This window comes from Pyrgilauda ruficollis, unplaced genomic scaffold (assembly GCF_017590135.1).
Source record: "Pyrgilauda ruficollis isolate IOZ18807 unplaced genomic scaffold, ASM1759013v1 scaffold90, whole genome shotgun sequence".
Taxonomy (NCBI): Eukaryota; Metazoa; Chordata; class Aves; order Passeriformes; family Passeridae; genus Pyrgilauda; species Pyrgilauda ruficollis.
The window spans coordinates 913,989-941,684 of record NW_024531044.1 but is presented as its reverse complement, the minus strand read 5'-3'; the positions used below and the strand labels follow the sequence as shown (position 1 = coordinate 941,684).

The following is a 27,696-nucleotide window of genomic DNA, read 5'->3' as shown; positions in this document are numbered from 1 at the left end:
AGCAGATCCTGAAACCCTTGGCTGCTGGCAGCAAAGGGAGCCACAGGGTGGGGAACTCCACGGCTCAGCATTTAGCCAGGGTCAGCTGTACTCACATGTCCCTGGTTTTACTCTACAGCCATAATGAGAAAAAAAATACTTAAGTTTGCTGCCAAAACATTGTTTTCAACAGTTTATGCTGAAAAGAGAGGAGTCTTTTCATCCCCAGGTAAGATCAAGCACTGATGGAAGTGAGATAAAGAATGGGTCACAAAATTTTGCTGTTGTTTGGCATCTATGTTTATTAAATCTGTCATTACAACAATTAGATTTTCATTTGTTCTTGTCTTACCTATTTTGACTATCTGCTGATAAATATTATACAGCAGGAATATAGGAGTGAGAGTAACACTCTACCCATATTCAATTATGCTACACTTCACCTTTCTCAGATTATATTTAATTACAATTCATGGCTTTTGCAAACCACTCACAGTTAAAGGGCAGTCAAATAAGGAAGAAAAACAAATGTAATCTCTGACTCCAGGGTATTCATGCAAGCCCTGTTAACCAACTGATTAAATTATCCAGCCTTCCATAATTATTCCTGTTCTATGAACTGGTAAATAAAGGCAAAATGGTGGCTTTCCTAGTGAGACAAGGAAATCTTATCCATTAATTTCTACTGAAGCTTTAAAAATATTATTGTTAGAATGTTGGTATTTTGCCTTAACATTCATAAAGTTCAGTCAGGACTATTACATTTTAAATCAATTATGGTGTTCCGGCAGGGTACCACGTACAAGAGATGACATCTAAGTGCTTCACATTTTAGACTCCATGGGAGTAGTTGTATTTCATCAGCTGGCTACATTTTTATTTAATACCACCTAATAATTAATCACTTAACTGAACATTTTCCTTGATACAAATAAACAGATTTTGGTTTTCGTTTAAAGGAATAACTACACAAAAAGTAAAATGGAATACAAAACCTGTTGGATGAACCATTTTTTTCCCCCACCCAACAGCTCTGTCTCCTTGAACCACAGTTACCTGGAGTAAGATCCAAAGTGTCTACACAAAAAGGCTACATCACTACTAATAAATTGAACATGTGCAGTCTCTGGCCAGTGGGCTGACTTGCAGGATGTGGCTACAGCCATGCCCTTGTTCTGCCTCTGCCTCCAAAACAACGCAGTCCCAACTGACAGAGCCAAGGCCCAAGCTGTACACAGACCTTTGTGGGTTCTCGGGTCACAGGCGAGATCATGGCTGAAGAGGCTCTCAGTCCTCACCCTATGCCCTGTAGAGCTGGAGTGTCTGCGTTCCAGAAAGGGGGTTTGTTTACCCTAGTGTCTAGGTTTATCAGTGTGGGGTAGTATCAAAAGCCTCATGGAGGCAAATGAACTTGATATTGCTGCTTCTTCTGTGCTTCTTCCTTCTGTTAAGGAAACTATACTGCTTGGACATGGTCTGGCACGGTCTGTTATCTATGCAGGCTTGTTTTCACACCCCTACCTGACTTCTAAGGGCAGGCACATGACACCTCCCCTTTGGAAAAAACTACACTCCATGCTAACCCAGTTCATCAAATTCCTTACAATGAAGTTCATCAGCCCCAACCTACTTCAAGATATTGCAATTAGCTGAGGCTGGGAAGCATGGAATCAATATTGAAGGATATTACTTGCAGCATATGAGATCAGCTCAGTTGGTCAGTGCAGGATGTTAATAATACCAAGATTGTGGGTTTAATCCCCATATGGGCCATTCACTTAAGAGCTGGACTTGATGATCCTTGTGGGGCCCTTCCAACTCCAAATATTCTGTGATTCTGTGATATCTCCTACTTGCTGTGGGACAACACTGAATAAACACCAGCTAATGGACTGAGCAGCAAGTAGCAATACAAAGCTCTTCTGCTACTAGGGTCCTGTTTTCTCATCTCAGTATTGTGCCACTGGAAGCATAGTTCCTTTCCTTTCTCCATCCATTTTAATGCTTCCACATTTTTAATATTTTGTGTTGAGAAAGTTTCTTTTCCTATAAATATATCCACTACTATCAATATAGAAGTAGAGTACCAAGTCAATGCTTATAGAAAACAGTCTCTGTTTTTAAGCATTCCAAAAAGCTGAAGTGCTCTGCAATGTCTCAAGTTCACTGCCTAGTTCTAGAGGCTTTTTGTGGATCTTAAATATTTCCAGGTCTCCCTGTCTCTGGATGTTTGCATTCACCTCTCACGTTCTGATTTCACTGTTTAAAGGGCAAGGAAAGTTTACTGAATGGAAAGACCTTGGAGTCTACAATATCAAACAGCAGAGTGACCTCAAAGGAAAACATATTTCATTAAAAAGAAAAAAGAGTTTCCTTGCAAATCCAGCTTGTTTTACCCACCCAGATCTGCCTTTTTGCTGCCTCTGTGGTGACACATGTTTTATATGAATCTATATTAAGATGAATTTTAACCTACAAATAACTAGATACAGCTATGCAGTAGGAGGGAATTCCTACAAGATGATGTAAAGTTTTTTAAGCAGTAAAATTAAAAATAGCACGTAAAACCTGACCAGTAGATTTGGATTTGAACCAAGGCAACACATTTGGGAAACATTATCAAGTTTATCAGGGGTAACATATCACAGAAAATCTGCTTCTGTTTATATGCCATTTATTATTCATTTTTGACATTTCCCTTTTTTCCTCAACCTTTTTTACCCCTAAGCAAATATATGTTAGACTTAACTGAAATGTGAGATAACGGACCAGTCTCTTAGTTTTCTTTCCCCTATAAGACAAAAGCAGATCTGAGTAGAAGTAAAATAAAAAAGTTCTATGAAATCTAAGTACAGGGGAAAAAAAGTTGCCAGAGTAGGACTGGTAATAAAGGAGAAATCTGTCTCACAATGAAACCCCAGAAAAAATAACTGCCTAATAAGATTAAACTCAGGGCCAAATTCTGTCCTTCCCTATGCTGTCTTGCATTTCATAATGTATAAATAGCACATGAAAGCCTTTCCTTCATGTAACACACCACATGTGTGATAAAGGCTGTTCTTTATGTCTAGGACACTTATATTAATGGGATTATGCCAGCAGAGAGTTCTTTGCCCAGGGTTGGCAGAATGTTTGCAGCTTACAGTAATCAAGTCTAACTCAGGGAAACATACAAGCAATAAAAGTAATTTCATTCTTATTAAACAATCCCAACTTTACTTTAAAAAATTCTCACTCATACCATCACAATAAATTTGAGAATGAGCTGTATCTTTAGCTGCACCTGATCTGATCAAAACACAGGTAATCATTAAAAGTCAGCTTAAAGCTGGTCTAAAGTCAGACAAGATTCATCCAGTCTTTTTGCTGAATGCAAGCTGAAGCTCAAATTTGAATTATTTTGTAATTTTTTTCCATCAGTATTGTGTAAATTTCTTGGATTCCAATGCAAAATGTCAATATTTTTTGAAAGCTGTTACTGAACAGTGGTTTATTTCAATGCTGAAATATCCAGCTGAGCTGAATGCTTACTATTCTTTATTAGGATGAGGAAAAGTTTTGGAGTGGTTTCAGGAGTAAATTTCCTCTGTGTGCTCTAGAATCCACACTTCGACCTTGTTCTATCAGCAAACACTCCTTATATCTCAAAGAAAACAAACACAGCAATGGGCATAAAATGGGAAATATATTTGTTTTAAAATGCAAGCAAATCCCCAGAATATAATAATTTAAATAGATATTATTTATATTTGTTGTTTAGTTTTATTTTAGTAAGTGCTGTTGTTTCTAGAATCTATGTGACAAAAAAGCTCTGCAATTTTATGAGTTGTTGCACATTGTTGCTGATGTAAATGCTTTGATTATCTATTGAATAGTTCCATTTGAACAATTATTTGTAATTAGAATTAAAAATTACTTGTAATTACAATTAAGATTCTTGTTATTAAGACATACAATGAGTGCAGAATTGCACCCAGATCTTACTAAAGAAATTCTGGGTAACTCTCCACTACTGTGGCAGAGCAAAAAACTTGTGTTTTGGCAAATGTAAGGTAACATGTCTTAAAACATGGTATTCAGAGGACATTTATTCTAAGTGGATACAGATGGAAGAGACCAGAGAGAGTAAGTCAAAGGAGTTCCTAGTAACCCAGTAAGGTTGAACTGCTGACCCCTGTTGAGGAAATTAGCATTGCTGGTGATGCTGTCAGGTAGCTGAGTGCTACTAGACAGAGAAGATGATTTATAAGCACATATGAAGAAAAAGGTACAACTTGTAAAGTGAAGAAGTTTTGCTTGACCTTTTTAAGGTTTATTTTCAGCTTGGCAATTTGAAAGCTAATGACTCAAACAGACTTTCAATCAGATCCTCAAAGATAAACTAAATTAGAATGAAAACCATGTCATTTATTTTATAATGCTGCTTGTGTTGCCCCCCTCTTGCTGTTGCAGAAATCCCAGAACAGGATAGCAACAGATACTGCTCAAAGCAAAAAACTTTCAGATACTGAGAACACTTAGATGCTTTGTTGCCCCTCCTGAAGATGAGTGTAAGAGCTGGCATTTCATCCAGGATAATAACGCAGGATCTCCACTGACAACAGCAGAGAGACAGAGAATGGGGCCCATGGGAATCTCATGAGGTTCAACAAGATCAAGTACAGGGTCAGGGCAACCCCTGGTGTCAGTCCAGGCTGGGGGATGAACAGATCCAGAGCAGCCTGGCTGAGAAGGACTTGGGGGTGCTGTGGGTGAGAGGCTGGACATGACCCAGCCATGTGCCCTTGCAGCCCAGAAAGACAAATGTGTCCTGGGCTGCATCCAAAGCAGTGTGGGCAGCAGGGGAGGGAGGGGATTCTGCCCCTCTGCTCTGCCCTGGTGAGACCCCACCTGCAGTGCTGCACCCTGCCCTGGGTCCCCAGCACAGGAAGGACCTGTTGGAATGAGCCCAGAGGAGGCCACCAAGATGACTTGAGGGATGGAGTATCTTTTGTGAGGAAAAGCTGAGAGAGTTGGGATTGCTCAGCCTGGAAAAGAGAAGGCTCTGGGATGACCTAAATATGGCCTTCCAGCACCTGGAAGGAGCCACCAAATAGATGGAGTTTTTACAAGAGCCTGAAGTGACAGGACAGGCAGGAATGGCTTCAAACAGAGTAGGTTCAGTTTAGGTATTAAGAAGAAATTCTTTAATGTGAAGGTGGTGAGACGCTGGAACAGGCTGTCCAAAAAAGCTGTGGATGCCCCATTCCTGGAAGGGATGTTCAAGGCCAGGTTGGATGGGGCTCTTGAGCACCCTGGTCTAGCGGAAGGTGTCCCTGAGCACTGCAGGGTGCTCAGAACTGGATGAACTTTAATGTCCCTTCCAACTCAAACCATTCTATGATTTCTGGGGACAAATTAGTCTACACTAACACAAAGAAAAATGGTCGTAAGAGGTCTTTCTCTCCATACCCTTTGGAAGACTGCACATGTGGCATAATATACTACCTCAAGCATTTAAAACCTATGGCTGTTCCAAGTGCTCTGCCTTGAAATATCACATAAGCAAGTTTGTAACACCTGCCACCTGTATTTTCAAGAGGTTTGTGTCAGGCAGGATAAAAAACTCTGTGCTTCAAACAGCATAGCAGGTTAATATCAGCAAAGCTGTGGAAAAACTGATCTACTTCAAATGGAGGCAAAAATACATATTCTAATTTTCAAAAGAGAATTAAAAAAAATAAATTACTGCCATTGAAAAGAAGGCAAGAGGATGACATTTTAGGAACTCTGACACCAGTATTATGACCATGAATTAGTTTCACTTTGTTTTTAAGATCAGGGAGGTAAATGACCTGACACTGCCATGTCTAGAATGCTCGCTTTTTTCATTTTTATGCTTTTTGACCCATAAAGTCAATAGAAGATGTCCCAGAATTCTTCCAGCAGAGTTTCCAATACAATTGTGATACAATTAATGAAAGCCCCAGGAGAATTGAACTTTTCACATACACACAAAATCCCAGGCTGACTTTGGCGAGGCCAAATCTCTGCTGTTTCCTGGGCCTTCTGTTTCATGTGGTAATGTTCCCACTAGTACCTGGCATGAAAATAATCTGAATTAAATTGAAGCCTGTGCCTTTCAAAGCTAAAACCCACAATGTTTGCTTGTTAGACTGGCTAATTTTTATTAAGTATGGCATTTCAAATTGTACTTGGGGTCAAAGAAAAATATTTATTTTTCTTCTAATTTAATCAGTATGAAAGAACTGAGGAATCTCTAACTTTCTAACACGAACAGTGATCAGTGTCTTGGGCACCTGTGTCAAACTGTAATAAAATTGTTGTCTTCTCTCAGCTCAGTTACAATGCACCTCTTGATTTAAACTACTCACATACTCAGGCAATATCTGTAACAGTAAACCCTCAGTTTCTATTTGAAAAAAACAAAATAAAAAAATATTGTTACTTGTTTGAAAAATAATCTTGTCTCAGAAGTAATATTTTTCAACAAAATAATTTAAAGTAATTTTCATGTAGCATGCATTTACTTTTGCTAACTCTATTAAACCTAAACTTGTAGCATTTTAAACACTGGTCAATTATATAGCAAATGACAAGAATAAAGAAAAAAAATTGGTCTTATCTGTGTATCTAAATTAATTACAATTGTACAACATACAATCAGAACAGAGGGTCTCAATGGAAACTGAAACCACTGAACAAAAGGAATCTTCAGCTTCAAAGTTAATAAAGCAAATGCCAATCTGACAGGCTGTGTAAAACAAATGTGGCATTCACTCTGTAGTTTCAAAACACAGCTGCAAACAGGCTAAGTCAGTGGTTACAAAAAAAATCTCTCATTGTAAGTATCACAGATATTACAATGAATGTGTACCTGAATATGGGGAATTCAAAATTAATCAGAACTAATATGTCATTTAATTTGATACACGAAAAAAGTCCCACAAATCCTTTAATTAGGTTGGCTATATACCACAACTTTTCTTTCCCCAAACTAAAAATTTCCCTAGAGATGTAATACCTGCTTCAGTCTTATATTGATATATTCAGTATCTCAGCAACTAGATTGATATTGATATATTCAGTATCTCAGCAACATTTACCTGTTCAGTAAGTTCATCTAAGAAACCTAATTCAACTCCCCTGTAAGGCATCTTGTTTGGGAAGGTTTCTATTAAAGAGCCTTTGAGCTCTGATGCTGCACATTATTTAAGCCTGAGTTTAATAGTCAAAGTAGCTGTAGTTAAACACAGCCATGTATGCAATACAAAAAAAAATTGCCCAAAAACCAAAACCAAACAAAAACAAAAACCAAACAACACCCACCTCACATGAAATGGATGCTCACAGGATGACAATGATCATGAGCTGTAAAAGCACTTTTGATTCAAGCCACATACAAATAGTTTAAGTTCTGGGAGCAATTTTGAAATGTCAAGAGGTATGTCAAGTTCTTAATACCCAAGTTTAATTGTCAAATAATGGAAAATAATGCTTCTTCCTCATAAACCAGGGAATAGTGCTTGGTTGGCCTGTATTTTAACTGCATATTATTTTCTAGAACACCTACTACATTGTTCATTTTAGCTTTATTTTCAAAGCAGTCAAGCACAGGAGATCTCTGCAAGACTATCATGTTACGCCATTGATCCTCACAAGGAGGAGACTCAATTTGCTCAGTAATAAGCAACCTGGGTCAAAGGCCATGACTGAGAAAAGACAAAGGGCATTGTTTACACCTGTGTCAATCAGAAAGAGCTCTACTGAAGTCCATTGAGTTATATTTGACTCAAATCCATACCAAAAACTTCTGTGTTTGCTGAATCTGGATTATGTGGCAGCCAGGAATTCACATTTTTTAGTCTGTAGCAGGAAGCATTACAGACTGCTACATTAAAATACTAGTTTGCTATACTGGCTTCTTAACCAAAACTGGGTTTTACTCTCTTACTGGCAATTCAAATTCATGTCACTGCTTCAGCCTGCTCACTTGCACTGCATTACTTAGTGTGCTGCACAGTACAAAGTAATAGATTCTGTAATTTTGAATAAGATAATTAATCTGAGGCAAAGAAACAGTAATTAGTGTCCTACATTTTAAAGAAAAAGAACCAAAACTCCACCTCTTCCAACTATTTGCAACTACAAGCAAACTTTTGGACATGCTAGATTTTGTATTTCTTGACTTTTGATGTTCACAGAACTACACACTTCTAACAGTCCAAAAACATTAAAAGCATATTTCTGACTACAGTCACAAGATGATTTACAAAAAAAACTTAACTTGGCAATTTTAATTTAGCTTGTTCAGGGATCTGGATGGAAGCATTGCATGGAATACAACCCCAGAGAGATTTGTCCAGGAGAGCTGCCTCACTTTTAAGGACCACCTCATTCAAGTTCAAGAAAGGCCCTTCCTGACAAGCATGAAACCAAGCAAAGATGGCATGGTTGGACTTAGGAAAGCCAAGGCCCTTCTGAAGTGAAATTTGGTGAAGGGCATGAAAGTCAATAACAAAGGGATTCTATAGGTATATTAGCAGCAACAGGAAAGCTACAGAAAATGTCTGCCTGCTGCTACATGGGCTATGGAACCTGTGACAAAGAATACAGAAAAGATCAAGGAATTCAGTGTCCACTCTGCCTCAGTCTTTTAATGGTAGGATTTGCCTTCAGGAATCCCAGGCCTCTGAAAACAGGAAGTCTGGAGCAAGAAAGACTAAACTCTGGGCAGATGAGGGATCAGGTGGGAACACTTGAACAAGCCAGACCTACACAATCAGTGGGATCTGATGGGATGCACCATAAATGTGGAGTGAGCTGGCTGATGTCTTGTTTATCTTGACTTCAAGGCTTCTGGCACTCTAACTTCCTCATAGGTGAAGTGGTGAACTCTGGATGAGATAAACTGGCAGTGAGGTATACTGAGAACTGACTGCACCCTAAGCTCAAAGGAGATGTCATTAGCAGCACAAAATGCATCTTGACAGTCACTAGTGGTGTCCCCCTGTGGTTGGTCCTGGGATCAATACTATTTAACACCTTCATAAATGAGCCAGAGGGTGGGGCAGAATGACCCTCAGGAATTTTGCAGCTGATACAAGCCTGGGAGGAGCTGTTGATACACCAGATGGTTGTGCTGCCATTCAGAGGGACCTTGACAGACTGAGAAATGGACATCTGTACTGCTTTCAGATGTGACATGAAAACATGATGCTCCATTTCCCAAATGGGAATCTACTGAACTGTCACTGTATTGTCACAGGAATATATTGATTACACCAAACTGCTCAAGAAATAAATTGGGGGAGGAGGAGGAGGACAGATCACTTCAAATGAAGAATTTATGTCTGACATTGTTTAATGTATAAATGTAAGAATGCAAGCAACTTCATTTATGTCTTACTTCCGGTTCAGATTTAGCTGAACTACAACAGAGAAAGCAACTTAGAGAGGACTTCTTGTTAGTTTGTAAATTTTAGTAGACATGGAAAATGTAAGACAATTTATCTGAGTGATGTGGTCTACCACATAGGTATCAGTAAATGCAATTTCAGAAGCTATCTTTCATGACAGCCACTCAGTAGCAGCAGAAAGCTTAGAAGTCATAAATTATGTTTCAAATACATTCTATTGTTCAAAGTGACAAATTTTAGTCTTTGAAATTCATACAACCCTGAAACAGTATTTTCTTTCACCACAAAAGTAGCAAAATTTTTAGGGCTCTTCTGAATCAAACTAATCACACTCATAAATGAGCATTCTGAAGTACTGTCATTATGAGGCTTAAGTATTTATCATACCACAAATATGTACTCTTATATTACAATGAGACAAAATAAGATTTGACAAAATGGAGATCAATAACTTTGACCATCAGTCTATATAGATCTTCTTCCAAAAGCTATTCATTTGAATTTATCTTACAATTAAATGAATAATCCTCTGGTAACCTTATTGATTATAAACACAACCTGAGATGGCCCCCATAGGTCAGGATGACTAATGTGACGATATAAAAGTCAGAGAAAGGATTCATGCCCTCAGCAGTATCAACAATTCCCCTTGGCCATGATGACAAACAAGTGCTAATATATGTCAGAAAAACACAAGATTTTTAAAGTGATGTGAGATTATACTGTTGTAGCACACAAGTGAAACAAGTGCTTTTAGTACACTTAAAGATGAACCTACTATATGATCCAAAACTTTAAATGAGGTATTTCTCAACCTGTTTATTTTGTCACTAAATATAGGGAGTCCCAAAGCTTACTGTACCAAATTTTTTATTATTTCAAACAAACGTCTGTACAAAACTTTAAATGAGGTATTTCTCAACCTCTTTATCACTAAATATAGGGAGTCCCAAAGATTACTGTACCAAATTTTTTATTATTTCAAACAAACGTCTGTACAAAAACATCAAAGCAGGCCAAGAAATCCCGTGACTTCACAAACAGCACATGACAACTCACAGAATGCTTTAAGGTTTACATTTTTATTATACAAGTGACAAATAGTTTTTCTCTGGGCTACTTAAAGATCAGACTTCATTGTTTGACAAAAAATTGCAGGTAAGCATATTAACTTCAGTTACCAAAGCTCAACAGAATGGCCTGTCATCCACCTAATTTACCTAATTGGAAGTGACTATGAACAAAGCAGGATTTTGCCTAACATACATTTTTAGATGCCCCCCCCCCATTAAAAATGGAGCCTGTAAACAGTGGATTTACTACTGTGAAAATAGTGTAGTCATTGCTTTCATAAAAAGAAAAAGATGTAACGTGAGTGAGTTCCAACTCTCTCCCCAAGAACAACATAGCAACTGGCTGCTGCACCTGCAGGCGTGTGACATGAATGCTGGAGTTGTGGTGCTGTCCAGCATCAGGACATGCATGACATTGGCACCTGTGCATTTTGATCACATCTGAGAAACCTCATAGGGGTTGCTCTGCTCAGAAATAAGCTCTCAAGTTAATCCCTACTCCAGAGAATTTGTGACATTAATACTGTTTAAGGACTGAGTTCAATGACACAGTTTGTCAAAGTGCAGCCGAGTTCCAGCAGACCAAATGCATCTTCAAAGTCTTAAGGTAATGTTTCTAGAAGAGATGTGCATGAAAATTCCAGTGAAAGCACACAAACCCTGATTTATCTATGTGGGGATAAGCAAATACAATCCGAATCTGTGCACAAGCACTGGAGTTTCCACACATACATGCAAGCAAAGTACACAAAATCAAACACAATTTCTGAACGTGACCTCTGCAAGAATATGTACAACAACTGCAGACCACCCAGTAGACACAGATAACAGAGCATGAGCACTTTGCTGCTTTTGGCAAAGTATTTCTATTCCATTAACTGGAAAATTTACCAGAAAGTAAGAACAAACAACTCAGCAAGGAACTTAACTTCTTGAAGTATCAATCACATCTCAAAAGCCAGTGAAGAGCAGTCAGCTGATAAATATTTCTGTGTTGACTCTGAGTCATCTAATGAAAAACACTACCAGGAACTAAATGGAGTTCCTAAGAACAGATCAGCTCTTAATTTTAAACCATCCCTCATCTGATGCAGCCGATTTGACACCAGGGAAGTTTGCTACAGAAAAGCTTAGATCAGCCAAAAAATTACTGGCTAGAGCTGTCTGGTAGTTAATGTTCACTGTGATATATTTACACTGACAAACCTTTTCCATTTAAGTCAAGGCATTAGCATTTTCCCTTTCCTTTCTAAATCTAATAAAATTATACAGTTTTCAAAATCCATCAAGGATCTTTAAGCATATTTTCTGTTTATTTATACAACAACTGAAAAAGGATATTAATTTCCTCAGTTGTTGAAAGGTATGGGTTATACTTAATAAAAAAGGTAAAATTACCTGTTTGAATTGAATACATTTTTGGATGCTAGACAGCATATAATCCATAAAATTAGGTGGATCTCCACTTATTACAGGAAAGACAATGCATTTTATGAGTAATGAACAATCAGGTATTCTCCTATTCATATTAGTTTGACAAGATCCTAAAACTGACTGAAAAACTGTGCACAGGTTCTTCAAAACATACCAAATGAATTTTGCTTTCTCTTATATTAACTTTCTTCTTCTTTAAAGTTCCTTTTCTGTGGTACCTTTGACATTTCAGTTTGATTTCCATTTTGTCTTCACTACTACTTCTCTGATAGAGAAGATGTTTAAGGATTAAAATGCACAGACAAACTGTCTTAACTGAAGTATCTAAGTAAAAAAGTATTTTAAAAGTCAAAAGATAAAGGCTAGAATAAAAACTTAGGTTGCACTATATAAAGTCAGTCAGGTTATGAACAGATTCATATATTTTAGCAATGTGAAGAAAATGGTTATGTAAATACACACAAGTATTAACATCAAACTGTATTAAATTATGTAAACATACACATCTTCTGTGATCAATACAAACATCTACTTGTCTCTGGATACTACTGCAGCATAGCTCGAATTTGTTTTGAAGTAGATTCATCATTCAGGTGTTTTGTAGTGAACCTAGAAATTACAAGTTAAAACAATCATTTATAAAATGAACAGAGATAGGAAAAGTCTGAACACTTGAGCCTGTTTTTGAAATCAACACAGTTCAGTTACACAAAGGAGGAATTTACATGTTCCTCTACTGATCACTGGAATTTAACTGGTAAGAATCTGGTGCTCTTTATCTTCTAAATACAATATGCAATAAATTATTCCCTGCTAAAAGGTGGAGAACTGTGGCTAAATCCTGTTTGGTATCAGTCTATGACATTGTCATGATCTTGGATCAAAATTATCTCTCATTTTTTTTAGTTAAAAGCCTCAAAAGAAGCAAAATCATGGAAAGACATAAGAAATATGGTAAATACTAAAATCACTAAGGAATCTAGACTGAATTTTGGCATAACCTATGACTTTAAGCAGTTTTCTTAAATATTCTGAGAGGACTAAAGAGCTTTAGTGAGTTTTTTTCTATTTAAACCCAAGCATTCTCCACTGTTTATGCTAACAGAGAGACTGATTATAACATAAGCTTGAAACACACTTGATACCTGTAGATTAACTCCATATCCACTTTAATTCAAAAGACATGATAAGCAAATGTGGAAGTGCAGTTCTCCCTCTATCCAAGCATTCAACAGCTAGAGAACTCAAAACAGCTCTGAAAAACTTGGGTTTGACAACTAACAACATTCTCAGCTTCAGAGAAGCGTCAGACCCCTGTGTGCCTTCCTTCCCAGTACAGCACCATTAACAGGACTGGGATTTAGGATGCTGTTTTCTTGAAGCTGTATAATTTAGCATGATTAAAAAAAAAAAAAAAAAGAGCCTTACTAAGATGGAAAGGGAAAAAGGAAGCACTTAGGGTTTGAGAAATAGAAATCTGACACTTCATTTCTAAAATGTTCCAGATTCTGGGGTACTTTATATAGCAAATCTTAGCTAGGATATACTGTTTACAATATTAACAGTTATTGTTTATTCAAGTGAAATGAAATGGGAAGAAATTAATATTAAAAAAACCCAGGTGATGAAGAGGAAACCTGAGAGGATAATCTTCTTAAATCAGTCTTCTAAAGTAAAGAAACTTAAATATAAAGAGATTGGGAGAAAAACAAAGAGGAATTTTCTAAGGCTGAATCACACATACCGGAGAGCATTCAGAAGTCCTTCCACAGAGTCAGGCGGTTGTTCCTTTAAAACTTTTATGCATCCCTTCATCTGGGAACAGAAGCATGCCACTATTGAACAATAATATATGAATTGCACTAGCTGAAAACAAGGAAAAAATTCACCGTATACAGGCAGATTTCTTTTCTTACTGAGTGTTAATGCTGCTTTACACGACACAATAAAAATATTACAACTTATTAAAAATTATTTCAAAGTTAAAAACTTAACTTTGGAGAAAACATCTACTTTAATAAGCATTTGTAGAGAGTAAATTATGTATCAAGTATCTACATTTTAACTTGCACACTGTTTCTTCAGTTCCAAGTAAAAATTACAAAAATCCAAACTATCTGATACAAGCTGAAAAAAAGAGATTTTGGGAGTTCCGTGTCACTGCTGTTAACAACTCTAAGAAGAGATGTTTCAACTTTGACTTTTATTTTTATGTTTGCATACAAGGAAGTAATTTTCAGTATTCAGTTTTTAGTTGTAAACCTAGCCAGTGACAACTTATTATTTGTTTCACAACTAGTGGTTAAAAATTTAATTTAAGAAGTCCATGGTGTTGATTTTAACACCACACTGAATGAACATCTTTGTGGAGACTGTAAAAAACAGGTTGAAACTCTGTCCAAATTTACAAAAGGGGAAATGAAGCAGAGAAAGCAGGAGTAGAAGTCATTTGACCCATTGTAGAGACTCCCGAGCTAGTCAATAGAGAGAAACAAGGAATTCTTCTAACCTTTTCAGAATATATCTTCCCCAGTAGTACTTAATTCTTCCCACTGCTCTGAAGACACTGAATCTAGCTATTCAGAAATTAGCCTAGATTAATTTCATCTTCTTCAAAATGACAGATAAAGACACAGCTGAGTCAAGATATGGATCCTTTAATTCTCCAAGTCACACTGTGACTAAATCTAAATCTACATGTAGAGTAGATGCTAAATCTACTAGAGGATTTAGAGGAGTGCTAAATCTACATGTAGAAATTTCTTTGCAGCTGAAGAGTACTTCTGCCTTATTAAGGAAGCAGATGATAAAACAATTTAAGTCAGGGTCCCTTTATGTGCCAGCAAAAATTAGTCAGAAAATGTAGCTCAGCATCCCCGACAGGGAGCAGCCCAACAAACACTGCTCACTGCTCAGCTGGCTTATTTCTACCTGGAAAGTGTAACTAGCTTTGCAAATAACAGATCAGATGAGATTCTCAGGCTAGCACCATGTCTTTTGAAGTGACATGGTTATTCTTCCTAAATTAGAGAAGTTCAAGTCTATGTGCACAGCACTCCGTACAGGTTTACATGCCCCAGCAGATCTGATCAGACCAGACTAAGACAAAGGGGATAAAAATTAAAACAATTATTTTTCATTTCTGTTAGAATCAGAATACCTAAAACAAGTAGGATAATGTTGGAGTTTAGGATTCTTCCTTTTGTTTCTTTCAGGGAATTTTTCTCCGTATGTGTTGCTAGGAGACAATAACGACCAGGTACTCAAGAGAGACAAAAGAAGTTGCCACAGCTCAGGGGAGGAGAGCAGCTGGCTACTCTCCCTTTTTACCTGGGAGTTTCCCTGGGAAGGGCAGAGACACTAGGAGAACTGGCTTGGGAAAAAGGGGTTGGGTGCAGCCCCCAGCTCTCCTGCACGCTCGGCATTCAGAGGGGAGAGAGGCTGCAGTCGCTGTGGGGAGAATTCATCACCACTGAGGGCTCCATGTCCTGCTGCCTTTCTTCTGCCAGGAGCGAGCTGTGCTCCCAGGAGCAGCTGTTGCACTGGGACCTTATTAACACCCCACCTCAGCTAACAAGGGACCCTTCCCCATCTGCTGGGGTGCCTCAGGGCAAACCCCAGGATCCCAAGCCTGCCTTTCCCCTGCCCTGCTCGGAGCCGGGCTGTGGCTGCCCAGCTCCGTTCCTCTTCCACGGCTCTGGTTTCTCTGCTGTGCTGTAGCTCCACACCCCTTGCCCGTCGGAGGCCCCGCTCCATCGGAGGCTCCAGCTACAGCTGCAGTTTCTGATACAACTCCTTCACCACCCTGAGACTTTTGCTCCTTCCTGCCATTCCATCTTGCTGCTCCCGAGGATCCTGCTGGGGTAGTGGGATCGGCTGTCCCGGGGGGGTTTGTAGAGAACGCCTTTTTTCCATCCCGCCATTGCCATGTGCGCTGCGCTCGCGCCACAGCGCCCCCTGCAGCCGCGGGGGAATCACCGCACCTGCCCTGCCTGCCGGGAGCCAGCAGCGCCCCTGCCGGCTGTGCCCGGAACTGCACCAAGGGGGACCGTGCCTGGAGAGCAGGAACACACCGTTTACTGGGGTTTCTGGGGTTTTTCCTTCTGTTTGCTTTTGCTGCCATTGTTGTTGTCTGCATGCCTTGTTACACACATACATACTAGTAAAGAACTGTTATTCCTTTTCCCGTATCTTTGCCTTGCACTTAATTTCAAAGTTATAGTAATTCAGAAGGAGGGGTCATATTTTCCATTCCAAGGGAGGTTCCCGTCATCCTTGGCAGACACCTGTATTTCAAACCAAAACAGATGTCTAAGCTAGGAGACTGTCATTAATAGCTTAAAATACAGCCTCCAGTCTTGAAAGAATAAAGAAAGGGTAATATACTCCACTGTCCCTGAAATTCTCTTGCAATGGCTTAAATGGCTGAAGTGAATAGTTTAGAGAAAATAATTGTTTACCACAGTAAAACAAACTCATCAACAAACTCAGGATATTTTTTTAATTACAAAAAAATCATGGAGTTAATTCTGCAAATCAAGATGTGGGACCATGTACTCATTTTTTTTAAACTGAGTCATAAATCTGCCTCCCATTTACACCTACCTAACTTTCCTGTATGATGACAGGGCTTTAGGATAAATGTGAGAAACAAAGTACACACAATGTACATTTGGTCCTATCAGAATTTCATTTGTGTTGCCTCTGTAGGCAAGAGACTGAACCAGCATTCAAGAAATCTGCATTCAAGTCCCAGGCTCTATCTGTTTCATGACCTTGAGCAAATCTATTCACCTCTGTGACAAATCTTTCCCTCTGTAGAGAGTCAAAGAGGAGATGTGGCAAAATTCTGGTATCCGCACAGGCAAAATGCTAAGGAAGACCCAGTATCATGGAGGGCAATAATATATGTTTTTTTTCTTCTCTTTTGACGATGTCTCTCTTGTAAATCAAAAGACTTGGCATATTTTTCATTATTAACAGCTTATTTCTGCTGAAAGAAGTGGTGTGTCAGATTTAGCTTTGTAAAAATATGTAGAAAAGACAAGAGTACTCTTTTCATATGTGCTTGCAATTTCTCAAATGGAAAAATAAGTTTGATTTCTCTGTGACTGGCCATACCAAAGATAAAATTGAAGGGTCATTATCAACATTACAACAGTAACATTTCAGTTCTGTTACTTCAGAGCTCAGACAAAGCAGAGAAAACATTGAATATCTACTTACTTACAAGAGAACTACTGCCAAAGATGAGCATTTCAGCATCGATATATTACATGATTTATAAAAAATTATGACCACAGAACATATTCCAGGCTAGGTGTAATATAAAATTATTTTAGCCTAACTATCCACTTGGCAAAAAAGTTGGTCCTTATTTTATTTTCAAACAAACTGATGTATTAAAGAGCACAGGCGAAGACAGATTCTAAATTGCCATTCAAAAGTAATTAAAATTATTTCTACCAAGTCATAAGCTTGCACTGAAAAAGAACTGCAGACTAGTATTCTCAAACCCATGGAGTATTAAAGAAAGGCTTCTCTTACATCAATCTTTGATGTCTTTGAGAAAGCTCCCACAGGATGAACGTGGTCGTACAGAATAATAACTCCCACCATTACTCGCATGCAGAACATAAGGGTCTCTTCACTGGTGAATCTACTCCTGTACTCTCTGGAAAACAGAACAAAAGAAATAAACATTCTAGACCTTTTACTAGAAAAATTTAAAAACTAGACTGGGAGCGCATGAAATCTGAACCAAAAGTATATTTTAAGGTTGCAGATGCACATTAGTAAGACTTTGAATATCAGTGAATTCTGTAAGCCTGTGCCAATTTACAAAAATGGTTAGAGAGCAGATAGATGTAAACCTCTCATCATACCCATGTACAGTTGAGATCCTCAAAATGTATGTGATGATGGCTTAATAGAAAACTCAATGAAATATGATGGAGACTGATCTGAAACACTTCAGTTTAATCCCAGAAACACCACATGCTGGGACATCAAAGGAAAGCCATTCTTTTTGCTTAAATTCCTACTTTGGAATAGTTCAGTAGGACCTAAGCTCAGCAGCTGGGAAGTACAGTGCTTCACCAAGATGGATTGCAACAGTCCTTGTGCTCTCTCTGTGTATTGTAATACCTGTCAGTCTACAATAACTTGAACTTTTATTCTTCCACAGCATTGTAACGTGAACAGACTTAAAGGTGACAGAAATTGTGATGTGAAAATGCTTGATTATCCCACAATTAGTATTAAATATCAGATAATCTTCTATATGACTCACAACTTTTTTCTCTATTTTTGCCAAAAAAAAGAGCTGACTCATAAGGCTACTTTTCAATTACCACTTCTATGATATCTCAGGATTGTGAGAGGAGTCCCACCCCTACAGACAGTTCTCCAGAATTTTCATGAACAAGCACAAACCTCAGGAGTTCTACTCTTTACATGGCTCCATGAACAAATGACTCATAGGCAGAAAGACTACTTTGACTTTATCTTATATGTGTTTTCCAGTCAAAGAGATGTCTAACCTAAAATATACTCCGATAAATGCACAGCAAAATAAAGAACCCCACTGGCTATTACTGCCTACACTAGCAGACACGAACACAACTGTACAGCTGAATACATTTACATGAATGAAAATTCATACAGCTGATTTTTTTTGTATCTAGAATAAGATGGCTGCATCCAAAAATAGATCTACTTAAATGATCCTTGAAATAGCCCCTGTGTATTTGCTAAAGTACTGCCTGGAAGAGGCAAAATCTGGCCCTCTGTGTTAATAAGTGAGCAGCATGGGCAAGCAGGAAGCAGCAATTGGCTTTGGCCCTGGTTAGACAAGACACAGACACTGAAGCCTGTGAGTGCATTAGATTAATACACTGTATTTTAACCTTTCATTAAATGCAGGCTGACCATGTAAGCTCTACCCAACAGAACTCAACACTGACTCATGAAAGATATCAAAAGGTGGTTAGAACAGGAAGCAAGGCTTTCTAACACCAGGTCATGCTTTTTATACAAAAAGAAGTAACAACTTAAGGCAAAGATAGAGGAATTCACTTGGAAAAAAGTGTGTTATCCCAGGTGGCTAATTAAAATGTAAGTTCTGTCATACAAACCCCCAAGATTTAAGATAAAACTTACGGTGTTTCCAACATGACTTTACATACACTGGCCATAGTACTTAGACAGTCCGTTGTATTTTCAATTGGTAAAGTTTTGTTCTGGAAGGGTAAGAAAAAGGCAGTGTTCAGTAAACTATGTTGTAAAATTAAAATCAAGAATGTCTGTGTTAGACCTTTCTCCCCCTTTACATACTTCTGATACAAAATGTGTCGTTGCATTACTGAGGGTTTTCAGCATTGGTGTGGCCTCTGCATAGAAGAGGGACATCCTATTGGCCATTTCATTGTTCACTTCATTCTCAATGTCTAGCTGATGAAAACAGAAGAAAAAATAGTCAGTAAAGCTCTTTAAAATCTTGCCAGCAGCAAGAAAAAGATGCAGTACATGTTCATGTCAGAATGCAGACTGTTACTTGAACAGTCCTCTCTAATCACTTCATCCGGATTGCTGATTAACTCTCAGTGTGAAGGAGAGAACATGACAGCTACTGAATCAAAAGCAAAAACTTTACCAAAAATGGCATAAATGCATCCTGATAAATAAATACCTCACTGTGTGCAGCACATCAGAGTTTATTTACTTACATGCATGTTGTTTATTCTGTTGCGACTTATCGTCCGCCTGTAATAACTGAAGTCGTTCTGAATTGCTGGGTTTCTCATCTTCCAGGAAGAGAAACAGGAAATAATCAGTTTTGGTTCAAAATACACAGCAACAATCAACATATACTGAAAGACTTTATTAACCTTAAGTTCATCAAAACGAAGAGTAAAATGTAAGATTTCTGCAAACTCTTTCGCTAGAGCCTGTTCCCGTTCCAGGTGCTGAGTGGGAGTGTAGGGAGGGCATGTCAAGGATTCCAGTAAACTCTGCAGGGCTTTCTCTGAATAAAAACCAGAAGCACAAATTGTAGTCAGTCCACACAAAGCTTTAACTACATATCTAAAAATACTGCATTTGAAGAAAGAAACCCTCCAAACATGCCGAGCCCTAAATATGCTTTTTCTTACTATTCTGAAGTGAGAAGCAGTAATTAAAGACACCTGCCTCTTCAGGCTCTGCCATTTTCTCTCCATTTTGTATCATTGAATTCTTTTCCATTTTTGTCACCCTTTATCTGGGATCCTTATCAAAAATTCTAGAGGAGGCATTTTTCTTGCATTCAGATATTCAACACTTTCATCCTTCTCAATTAGCCATCAGCTCAGTATAGAGATTATTCTGGCATCTCTGTTACTAAAAGTGTACTCTTAGGCACTGATAGCAATATAAATCAGCTTCTGTGCCTATAATTACTAGCATAACTCAAAAAGTGAAAGACATAGTTACAGGATGTTGAAGAAGAAACCCCTTCCACTAGGAGCCCTCTCACTTCATACACATATTTTCATTCCAGAGTCCTATTTCAAAGAGTAATTACATCAGTTTCTGTGTTTGTTGGGATGACAAAGTCAATGTACAACACATCCAACTTTGGATTTTCACCCTGTGAGAGAGTTTATTGATACATTTCCCCCATTATCTCTGCTTTTAAAAAGTCTCAAAATATGACTGGCTTACATTCCTTTTAAAGCTCCAGGGGATCCAAATTACAAAAAGTAAATTGCATTAGTCCAACATGGACCAGAGAAGTCCAGAAACGTGGCAGGAAATAGAGAAAAACTGTGTAGTTTTATCATGTTTTTTGCTTGTATGCCATTTCAGTAATATAGACAAACTAGTGAAATATGAAATTAAGATTAAAGAGATGCCTTGATAAATGCAATTGCAGTTAAATGTCCGTTGATATCAAACAGAAATAATATTAACTCCACAAGTCTTTAAAAAAGTTTGTGGAAAGACAAAACTTCTTCTTTCATTATATATAAAAAACCTATAAAACAGACGTACTGAAACAGGGCTCACCTAATCTGAGTGAAAACTCATAGAAGCGCTTTAGCCTTACAACCAGGGGACAGACTGAATTCCATGCTTTTTCTTGCAGCTGGATATCATTGGGATTTTGTATTGCCTGAAATGAAAATATAACTGTAAAGACCTGTGATAAATAAATAACAAGCAAGAGGTGGTTTGGAATTTTCCTACATTATTTTAAAATGTATTGTAAAACATAGAAGAATTCTGAGAAATTACATTGCATAGGATTCAAGAAAATACCATGTTTTTCACCTTCCCTCTCCCCCTGTGAGGTACTGTTTCAAAATCATTCATTACAGTGTTACAAAATCATTCATTACAGTGACACAGAGAAATATGTTCTAGCATATTCTTTTGGGAGCAAAACTATTGTGAAAGCATCAGGTAAAACCTTTTGTGTAACTACTGGCTGCAAAAGTAGCCGGTTTTTTTTAAGGTTTTAAAAACTTCAACATGTCAAGGTTTTTAAGTAACCAACACCCCACACTAAGAGTATCTACAAATCTGATGCAGGAAAAGTTTTTGTCACCTGAGAAAAATTCTAAGTTACAGTTCAGAAGTGTACTTCAGGACCAGTTTTAGAGGGTAAGATGCCTCTAAAGTGGATGTGAAGTTATAATTTACTGAGGTTCACTATTCCACTTACAGAATAAAACAGCTATCTGTACTATGTATTTCTGACACCTGAGTATTACTTCTTCCATGTTTTCAAATTTGACTTCTGCCATGAGATACATGAAACAAGGTATATGAAATGGTGTTTATTAAAGTGAAAAACAGTAAATAATTACTAACAGAAAACCCCAAAGAAGTTCCAACAGCCATCATTTAACGATTTCAAGCTAGAGCTTTATACTGAATGTTATGCATAATCTGTTACATATCTTATAAATACATTTTAAGGAAATTTTCACTGGAATTCATTGAATGTGCTTGGATAGAGACCAGAAGCAAGGAACACATTGAGTTTTGCCTGATTTTGCTTCCAAAGAACTGCCATTAACAAACATACATCTCTAATTTCTTGTCCAGCTCCTTTGTAAGCCTGAAGGTCTGCAAGCATGCTTTCTGAGTCCTGTAAAACTGCACTGATCTGGTTCCAGACCTCCCTTTCTCCATCCGTGGGCTGTGCATCTAAGAAAGAGAAAAGCAAAATGCACAAAGTCAAAAGGAAGCTGCAGTACAAATGGCAAGATCATTCAGTTCTGCTTAACAATACCATATCCAGCTTGAGTATGTGTAACTCCATTCTGATGTATTTTTTTCCAAATATACAATTATACTGCCATTCTGCTAACATCCAAGCTTCTGCTTTTTATAGCAAGGAAGGAAGAACAGTACAGTTTTTGTATGCTCTGGCTCATAATGCCTCTTCTCATAATGCAGCATTTTAAAGAGCAGCAGTATCATAAAGCAATGTTATTAGGAAATAGGATAATGCATCAGTCCCTCTCTTTCACAAGCTCCATGGCTCAATTACAAAGAATTGCTCACTTTTCTTGCAGCTTGGGGATAAAATCAGGCCTTTCAATGGATGGAGCAGTGGGATATTGCTCCACTTTGACTTTCCTCCAGGCTTCCTTAACCAGGGTAATTTATTTCTCCTTTGTAAAACAGATATGGTACTATTAAAAATAAAATTTTTCTTATGTCAGGGATCATTCCTGCCACTCAAATAAATCCAGCTCTGCCAGTTATCAGTTTTCAAGGTGTGAGTGACCTGTAGACCTTTACTGTTGAGAGAAATGACATTTGAAAGTAGATCAATTTTCCTATTCAAATCTCCTCCTATGGGATTTACACAGCAGTGTGACACTAGGGAGTGATGTTATCCCCAGAACACTGACACATTAGACAAGGTAGAGATCTTCTGTCTTCTTTTGCTTTAAAACATAAAGATGACAGGTACTGACCAAAGACTGGATGACCTACATATGGGATTGCAGTCTATATGTGAAGGAACAATGAGATATCTACAGAGACACAAATATTTTTTTCCCTTAGATTTGTATTGATAGCTTGTAAAGACAGAATATTAATTTTATGAAAGAAAGAATTACCTTTTAGTTAAATCTTAGAACTTAAAGACTGTTTGTTTGAATTAAAAGCAGTGAGGTAAGTTCAGTGCAAAACTCATCAATTAGGATGAGCTACTGTATTCATCTCTACATCAATAGACAAGAAGTATTATTAAGTTGTTTGTCCAGGGCCAGTTCTCGTAAGCCCTAGAAAAAATATTAAAAACACTTATTTTATTTAGTCATCTTACTCTCCTCAAGAAAACTGACAGAGTTTTCTACCCATGTATCAGTATGGGATTAATTTACCCAGTCCCCATTAGAAATAAATGAACTGGTTCGCACTGGAGTGTATGGAAAACAGGCATTTTCTTCATGATGTTTCAGGTTAGGATAATTTGTTTAAATGTATGAAGTTACCTATGGACCGTGCACAAACAGGACACAAATTAAATGAGATTTACATGTCTGTAGCTTCAAAGCAACTCATACTTAAAACCCTTCCCATATTCCTATGGCACCATGAGTTCCAAAAAACTGGGCACATAATACTGATTGGACTTTCCTTTTGTTCTGGAAGTTTTCCTTTATCTTATTTAAGAAGTGAAAATAAATATAAACTGGGCTTACTTAGCTGGGTTTTACAGCCAAAATATTTCATGCAACTAAAAAATTCCACTATCCTTCAAGAAGTGAGAGAAAGGAGCACCAAAGGGAAAAACTCCCCACAGGAAAATCTGGGACATGGCTGTTGAACTGACCCATCAGTCACTTTAAATTTACAGTGTTCCACACTGGTTCTTTCCTCAGGCTGCAAGAAATATCAGGTACACACCATATGGGGTTTGCCATCTTGTGATAAAGAAGCAAAACAGAAAACCCCTCTGACTTCAATGAGGAAAGCAGTGATCCTGAGAAACAGTTACATACCATACAACAACAGAGCAGGGGAAGGTGGGAGTCACATAAAAATCAGTACCTATATTTTATTAGTTAAGATAATGAAAATAACATTTCAGTGAATACTAACACAAAAGAGAATAAATAACTTGTTAGTGAAGTTCATGAATATAAAATTTGCATGTGCAGGTAACCTGAAGCATCTTGTTTAACTTTGTTAGTTAACAAGGTACTTCAATGTTAATTTTTACAATTTATTTTCTTTAAAAGTACTAGTGCTTAAGGGGATTGCAAATACTATACACTGCCCAGCACTTTGGGACTTCAAAAAGGCCTTTAGTAACATCCTTTATTGTAAGTCTTTTTCAAAAGTTCCCAATTCATCTTTTGGCAGTTGGTGGAAGGAGGAATATTTGAAACTCATTGAGCGTTCTGCAGTATCGCAGCACCTGGAGACAGAGTAGGAGCAAGAGGCAGGTAGGTGTGTGGGAGAGGGAAAGACAGGGAAAGGAGAGGAAGAGGGCTGCAAAAGTTCCAGAGAAGCAGGCTTAGCTTGCACTTGCAGAAGCAGTTTATATTTATGTTGAAAGTGTTTAGCTTAAAAAGAAAGGTAGGGAGGATGGTTCAGGCTTTTTTTTTTTTTTTAAAAAGCATGCATTTATTTATGAAATAGAAGTTATGCAAACAGATGTTCTGATAAGACCATGGCCATTTTTCAAAAGGGATTTTACAAGAAGATGCTGCCATAAATGGTCAGCTAAAATAACTGAAATGGATCACTTTGAAAACAATTTCATCTTACTGTCAACAACAATAATAAAAATAGCAGCAACCACTAAAAGGAATTGAAACTTCTTCATGACAGATTTTGACTTTTAGAACTGGCCTGCTATTCCAACGGAATGAAAGCTTGTTTCTCTGCTCTGAATTAAACAATGCCAGTCCTGAACCACGGGTGGAATCACTGTTTGGCCGTGCTCACCTCTCATCCCCACACTGCCAGAGAACCAGCACGTGCTTCAGAAATCTGAGCCCATTTATAAATGAAACCACTTCCACTGGCCAGCCCGTGGTGAACGCAAGTTACCATAATAGCCAGACTCACTGCGTTTCAAGGCTGAGTTTTTAGAATGCTCATGATTAGCAATCAGTGCATTCTGTCTTTAATAAGACAAAATAGAAAACCCTTTTACCTCCCTTTGGACAAATGTTTCTAATGTGAACCCTAAACCACACAACTACATGAATCCTGTATCAAATTAATGCAAGAGTCAGGCAAGGCATGAATCTACCAGCAAAATCTGAAAATTTTAGCTCTGGACAGAAATACATTTCCACTGACTCCATCAGAAATAACCAGACCATGGTAATTCATCCATTCCAAAGAACACATGCTCTCTTTCACATTTACACATGGCCTATGCCATGTTTTGGATGAAACTTCAGACTTTACGAAGAACAAGCGGAAACCTGGACCTGCTACAGCTCACTTATGGGTGCATTAAGAATTTCAGGTGAATATTGGGGCATGAAATTTGGGTCATCATTATTTTCTTAGTAAAATACCTGTCATTTGTTTCAGAAAATCCTCCTAACAGTGTAAGGTATCTACCTCATCTTTCACCAAAATGTGCATTAGGAAAAAACAGAAACTTCTAGGTAGGTAAAATATTAGTATTCATAGGATAAGACTAAATATAGAAAGGATGTGATGCATTTACCAATACCAAATGAAGTATAAAAATACCTCAGTAATTAATTTTAATGAAGAAAGAACAGTACTATGAAGAGAACTAACAACAGGACTATAAGAAGCATTTCCAACTCACACACGCTTTCTGAATCTGAAATGCAGACCAAAAGCTGAGAACTTTATTCCACCCTTAGGTGGTTAAGAGGATTCCCACTGAGGCTGATTAGTTCTTCCATTTCAGTGAATGTAAAATCATATTTGTCATAAAAATACCATGCTCTTCTGGTCTTCACAGCATAGCAAAAGAAAGGGAGTTAAACAAGAGCTTTCATGGGTTCTGCTTTCAGCTTTTCTTGTCATGCTCGCTGCTGAACGTGGCAAATAATTCCTCATCTAGCAAGTTAGAGAGCAGTATACATATTTAAATGCATAATGCTAAAGTTCTATTTCAGATTTGTCACCATGACAATGATTTTTTTCCATGCCAATCTGGGACAAAATTAAAAGAAAATCTCAGAAATGAGCAAAGGCATTACAATTACAGCGAGTAATGCACTTTAGAGGGTACCAGAACCTGCTACACTCCATACATTAATGAATCCCCATTCATTAATGAATAGAAACAGTACTCTATCCAGGCTACACGGGATTTTTTAACTTCATTCTTTCTAAATTAGCTAGAATAAAGGGAAGCTCACAAAACTGTTAATACTGGCTCCAGGCAGGGTGCTGTGCCAGGGAGATCAGTGCCCAGCTTCAGCTCTGTGGTGGATGGGGGATGGACACACAGCACCTCTCTGACTGAGCTGCAGTTTGTGGCTCAGGGCATTCCACAGTTTGGGAATTGAGTGCAACCTCCCACAGGCTGGACCCAGACTATATCCTCAGCCTTGCTGCCTGTGCAACAAGAGTATTAATTAATAGCCTATTATGTGAAAAGTGGGCAGTTGCTCTGCTGCCAGACACATTCTAATAATAGACCCTTTTAATGGTACATGAATAATAACTGAAAATTTCATTAATTTTTCTGGGGATGTGGGGGAATCCTAGAAAATAAGATTCTTGGAGGGGACGAGAGTGATTTAACTAGGCTTAAGTGAAATCCACCTAGCTAACAGTGAAAAAAAAAAAAAAGGACCAGCTCACATTAAGGTTAGAAACATCTTATAAAAAGTATTTGAGGAGTGAATGGGACTGTAGGTGTCACTTAAGGACATCTTTGAATCTTTGAATAATCTATAAGCCTCAGTCTTTTAGATTTAAGTTAAATTGTTGCCTCAACTTTCAAATTATTTCCAAGAATTCATGTGGAATTATTTATTTACTTTGCCTGAAAAAGGCAGCAGTGATTTGACAACAGATTTTCTGCAAAAAAGAGCAATTTTAAGATGGTACAGAAAGAGCTCAAGTACCCAGAATTAATTTATCTGCAACTAATTTAAATAAGGTCAACATTTAAAGTACAAAACAGTCTTGAACTGAAGATCCATTTCAAGAGAATTTGCTGTGAAATCCTGAAATCCACACTCTCAAGACTTGCCAGGCACTCACATTTCCTAGCATTATTTTCAAGCTGAGCACTAAGAAGGAATTAAGGTAAAGTAGGTGATATATAATCAAACCAAGAGGTAGCAGCTTGATTAAAAATACTCCCATCAAGATCCAAGTGTAAAACAACAAAATGGTGCACTTTCTAATAAGGATGAAATTATTTTCTTTATTTATACCTTTCAGTAGACCTTAAAAAAGAGTAATTTGACTGAATGCATTAAGTCCGCAATACCCCTTTAAAGAAAAGGCCTTTCCACCTGCATGGAGAATGTTATTCTCCACACAGACCCAGCACAACTGCCCAACTCTAAAATGAGTACTGGGGAGCAAAGAGAACTGCTTTTGCTATACAGCATTAACTGAAATTAATGCTGGATTCAAGTTTTTTCAAGTATGACCATGGAGTTACAAAACTTGAATCCCAGTCTGGATTGCAGAATAATGTTAGATGTCAAAAAGAATTGCAACTGACAATGTGGAAACTTGCATGAAAGTAGGGGAAAAGAGATGATGTCAAGCTTTTTCTTCTTCTTTTTTTTTTTTTTTTTTTTTTTTTTTTTTTGGGGGGG

The 27,696-nt window shown here is 37.7% G+C and overlaps 1 protein-coding gene across 6 annotated transcripts in view; it reads right to left on the bottom strand.

Annotated features, from left to right (window-relative positions):
• Positions 1-10,354: 10,354 nt before the first annotated feature.
• CYRIA (CYFIP related Rac1 interactor A) overlaps positions 10,355-27,696 on the bottom strand; it is a 56,161-nt gene continuing 38,819 nt past the window's right edge. For all 6 annotated transcript variants that reach the window (XM_041489183.1, XM_041489184.1, XM_041489185.1 and 3 more), the window contains 9 exons: positions 21,978-22,099; positions 20,954-21,059; positions 19,795-19,931; positions 19,633-19,710; positions 19,241-19,357; positions 19,067-19,146; positions 17,453-17,579; positions 13,650-13,720; positions 10,355-12,514 (listed from right to left, as the gene is read on the bottom strand). In XM_041489183.1, the coding sequence (XP_041345117.1) occupies positions 12,451-12,514; positions 13,650-13,720; positions 17,453-17,579; positions 19,067-19,146; positions 19,241-19,357; positions 19,633-19,710; positions 19,795-19,931; positions 20,954-21,059; positions 21,978-22,099 (902 nt within the window). In that variant the 3' untranslated portion in view covers positions 10,355-12,450. The remainder of the gene's footprint in view (positions 12,515-13,649; positions 13,721-17,452; positions 17,580-19,066; positions 19,147-19,240; positions 19,358-19,632; positions 19,711-19,794; positions 19,932-20,953; positions 21,060-21,977; positions 22,100-27,696) is intronic.